The sequence below is a fragment of the Manihot esculenta genome, chromosome 1, assembly GCF_001659605.2.
Source record: "Manihot esculenta cultivar AM560-2 chromosome 1, M.esculenta_v8, whole genome shotgun sequence".
NCBI classification, from domain to species: domain Eukaryota; kingdom Viridiplantae; phylum Streptophyta; class Magnoliopsida; order Malpighiales; family Euphorbiaceae; genus Manihot; species Manihot esculenta.
The window spans coordinates 15,098,581-15,103,278 of record NC_035161.2 but is presented as its reverse complement, the minus strand read 5'-3'; the positions used below and the strand labels follow the sequence as shown (position 1 = coordinate 15,103,278).

General features: G+C 37.8%; 1 protein-coding gene across 1 annotated transcript; it reads right to left on the bottom strand.

Moving 5' to 3' along the window:
* Positions 1-858: 858 nt before the first annotated feature.
* Positions 859-4,288, bottom strand: LOC110607815. Its single transcript, XM_043955744.1, has 5 exons — positions 3,793-4,288; positions 3,713-3,741; positions 3,266-3,401; positions 1,618-1,931; positions 859-1,344 (listed from the first exon to the last, which is right to left on the bottom strand). Exons 1-5 carry the CDS (start codon positions 4,286-4,288, stop codon positions 859-861), a joined length of 1,461 nt encoding a protein of 486 aa, XP_043811679.1.
* Between the last annotated feature and the right edge of the window lie 410 nt (positions 4,289-4,698).

The following is a 4,698-nucleotide window of genomic DNA, read 5'->3' as shown; positions in this document are numbered from 1 at the left end:
CATTTGCTGGCAAATCAGCTTAAATTCTTCAGGGTTTTTAGATGCTGCTAGTAAGGCCTGGCATTGGGCTTTCTGGGCTCCAAATGATGGCTCTCCTTGCAGAGTTAATTTTCCAGCATAAGGCACAGTAGGAAGCTGTGCTCTTTGAAGTATCCATTGTTTTACAACCATCTCTATGGTGGTATTTTTGAATGATCACCACCATTTTATTTTATGTTTTCTGACAATAATTAGGTATACTAGTTCCTGATGAATACTAAAAATCAAAGAACCATTGGTATACCCAGGGAATAAAAAAGTTCATACATAAATACATCAAGGGAGGAATATACTTTTCATTTTAAGGAGGTTTATAATTGATTTTAAAATACTCATATATTTGAAATACTTCGGGTGAAATTATTTCTTCCGAAATATCTTTATACTGCCACCACTTTAAAAACCAATTTGGAAATTGAGTGGTAATTTTAATTTTCGACTTGTCAAAATATATTAACTAGGAATGAGTATGAGCTAGATTTTGGATACAGAAAACATTTTCCCAAGCATCCATGTAATCAAAATAGTTATAAGAAGTAGAATGCTTTTTTAGAGTTTTAAATGTTATTTTTGTATATAATGTTGGGACTGGCCAATCTCTTGGATGGATAACCCTTTTTATTTGCAAAGAAGAATAGGCTACCACTGTTTTATCATTCTTATCAAAATTATGTTTTATTTTTACAGAATCTGTTTCTTCTAAAATACTTGAATAATATTCCTGAGATTTTGAAAAATCTTTGGGAAGAAAATACAAATTCTCAGGATAATATTTTTTAATGACTGCCCATGGGTTTATATCATTATAACCATTTTATTTTAATGACTGCCCATAGGGTGTAAAAGACCAGATGGAACTTGATGCTCAGCCTTCACCTGCTGACAAGTCAGACATTTAGCCACAAATTCAACTATATCTTTCTTCATACTTGGCCACCAATAATGCAGTTTCAAATCTTGATACATTTTAGTGCTACCAGGATGCATAGCATATGAACTACTATGTGCTTCCTCCAGAATGTTCTTCCTCAGGTCATCAACATTTTGTACACATATTCTACCTTCATAATACAAATAGCCATCATCTCGAATCACATGTTTCTGCTTTTTCCCCTCTTGGACTTGCCTTATCCACAAAGCTGTTTCAATATCCCCTTTCTGTGCTTCCTGGACTTGTTGAAGTAAATTGGGTCTAAGCTTTAGTTTTGCTATGATAGCCCCATCATTAGCTAAAGATAGACGAGCATTCAAAGCTCTCAGAGCAGTTAAGGATTTCCTGCTAAGTGCATCTGCTACCAGATTAGCCTTACCTGGATGATAGTCAATAATGCAATCATAATCCTTAAGCAACTCTAACCATCTTCTCTGTCTCAAGTTAAGCTCCTTTTGTGTGGGTAAATATTTTAAACTTTTATGATCTGTATAGATATAACATTTTTCTCCATACAAGTAATGCCTCCATATCTTTAATGCAAAGACTATAGCTGCTAACTCTAAATTATGGATAGGGTAGTTCTTCTTGTGCGGCTTTAATTGTCTTGAAGCATAAGCAACTACCTTCCCCTCCTACATGAGTACACAACCCAATCTATTATGTGAGGCATCACTGTAGATCACAAAATCTTTACCCGATTCTGGCTGTGTAAGGACAGGTGCCTCTGCAAGCATCTTTTTAAGCTTTTCAAAACTCTTGTGACAATTGTCATCCCAATCATATTTAACATTCTTACGCAACAATTTAGTTAATGGGGCCGCAATGATTGAAAATCCCTTTACAGACCGCCTATAGTATATAACCAAACCCAGAAAACTCCTAATTTCTGCTACGTTCTTAGGTGGTTTCCATTCAAGGATAGCTTCTATCTTTTTAGGGTCTACTCTGATTCCTTCAGCTGACACAACATGTCCAAGAAATAATATATCATTTAGCCAAAACTCACATTTACTAAGCTTGGCATAAAGTTATTTCTCTCTCATAGTTTGTAATACTATCCTCAAATGTTGATCATGTTCTTCCTTAGTCTTTGAGTATATTAGGATATCATCTACGAAAACTACTACAAACTGATCTAGGTAGGGATGGAAGATGCGGTTCATCAGATCCATGAAAGCTGCAGGAGCATTAGTTAACCCAAAAGGCATAACAAGAAAGTCATAGTGTCCATATCGGGTTCTAAAAGCAGTTTTAGAGACATCGTTTCTTTTATCTTCAACTAATGATAACCCGATCTCAAATCAATTTTAGAAAAGACACTTGCTCCTTTTAGTTGATCAAACAAGTCATCTATTCGGGGCAAAGGGTATTTATTTTTAATTGTCACCTTATTTAGTTGCCTGTAATCTATACACAACCTTAGTGTCCCATTCTTCTCTTTTACAAACAACACAGGTGTGCCCCAAGGTGAAATACTAGGTCGTATAAAACCCTTGTCAAGCAATTCTTGCAGTTGTATTTTTAACTCTTTTAATTTAGTAGGTGTCATCCTATAAGGAGCAATAGAGATAGGTGCGGTGCCTGGTTTAACATCTATGGCAAGTTCCACCTCTCTCGCTGGTGGTAACCCATAAAGATCATTAGGAAAAACATTAGAGAAATCACACACTGTGGATATGTCATGCACACTTGGATTCTCCTTTTTGGTTTCAAGTGCCCAGACTAGGTAGGCTTCACAACCCTTGCTAATTAATCTCCTAGCTGTAGCGGTTGATATAATATTAGACAAGTAATCTGACCTCTCCCCTACAACTACCACATCGTGATCTGTAAGTGTTTTCAATGTAATTCTTTTTTATCTGCAATCCACTATTACCCGATGCTTAGATAACCAGTCCATGCCAAGGATTACATCAAATTCGCTAAAGGGTAATTCTATTAAATCACCATGGAAAGTCTAACTGTGGATGGATATAGGACAATCCCTATATACTTTACTCACTATCACACTATGATTAAGGGGGTTGGTTACTATTATATTTTAGTTTAGAGAATCTGCCTATAATTTCCCCTCATTTGTAATGGGTAAACATATGTATGAATGTGTAGATCCTGGGTCTATTAATGCATGCACAGGTTTATCAAAGATTGAGAATGTATCAACAATCACATCTGGGGAGTCCCTGTCCTCCTTAGCCCTGATAGCATAGGCTCTAGCAGGTGTTTTGAAGTCTGGTCTATCTACTATTTTAGACACCCTCTGACTGGCTGAAGCTGCCCCTGTTTGATTACCTCTACCCCTTCCTCTTCCTCTAGATCCAGCAGGAATAGGCCTCTCTACAGGTGGTGCTGATGATACCTGTCCCCTAGGACAATCTCTCATAAGATGCTCAGTAGATGTGGCATGAAGCAAGCCCCTGTCAGTTTTCTACAGAGTCTCAAATGCCTTATACCACAGTGCTCACATACTGTGTATTATCCTCTGCCTGCACTTCCTTAACTGGCTACAGTAGTACTAGTTTGCTGCCCAACTCTTCCTGCAAAACTCTGTGTTGGTCCCTGCCTTTGTCTCTGTACCTGACTCCGCCCTGATGGCTGGGCACCCCTTTGTCTCTTACTAGGTGCCTGAGAGGCTGAGGATTGCCCCTGTATCTGGGTTTGCCCTCTCTTCTATTGTCCTTTATGTCTCCAGCTTTGTTCTTCTTCTTTTATCTTTTCTATATTCAATGCTGTATTTACCATAGCAGAGAATTCTTTGATGGGATGGGCTGCCAAAAGCACCCAAATGTCATTATACAAACCCTACTCAAATTTCTTACATCTAGCTTCCTCTGTAGGCACCATTTTCCGGGCATACTTACTCAGTCTGATGAAATCTTTTTCATACTCGCTAACAATCATCCTGCCCTGTCTTAAATACATGAACTCTCTTCTCTTTTCATCTAGATACAAATCTCCAATATACATCTTCCGAAACTCAGCCAGAAAGAATTCCCAAGTCCGCTGCTCAGGTTGCACTGTCTGTGATGTGGTGTCCCACCACTGATAGGCTTCTTCTTGTAACAAAGCAACTGCATAAGCCACACTATCTGGTGGTGTGCACTGCAATTGCTGCAATACTCTCTCTGTACTTTGCAGCCAGTACTCTACTGCTGGAGCATCATCTTCTCTTCTGCCTTTGAATTCAATAGCTCCATATTTTCTAAGCTTGTCTATTGGTGGTCTAGCAGGAGCATGCACAGGTACTACAACTGGTGGTGGCACCTGAGGTGCTGCCCCTGAAGAGGGGGCATGACTTCCCACCTCCTCATCCATAGCACGTTGTTATTCCTCAGACATCCTCTGTAAACAATTAAAGACACAAAATAGGCCTGCATCAATTTGACAGAGATACATCATAACCTTGACACATTTGGCATGTACATTAAATTATGTTATATCCTAGAACCACCTAAACCTATGCTCTAATACCAAAAAAATGTAACACCCCTTACCTGTCTATAAAATAGCTTAGTAAAGGATGCCACATACTATACTATATGCAATTACACAGCTTTTACATTATAAATTGTTATTTGGTTTGTTTAAATACATGTTAATTCACCAAACAATTTTAAATGGTAAAACTGCAAGAGTCTCCCCTGTTTATTACCAATTATCCCTATGAAAAATAGTCACAAAATCTCAATATTTGCTCATTTTACATTATTAAATCCATAAATAGA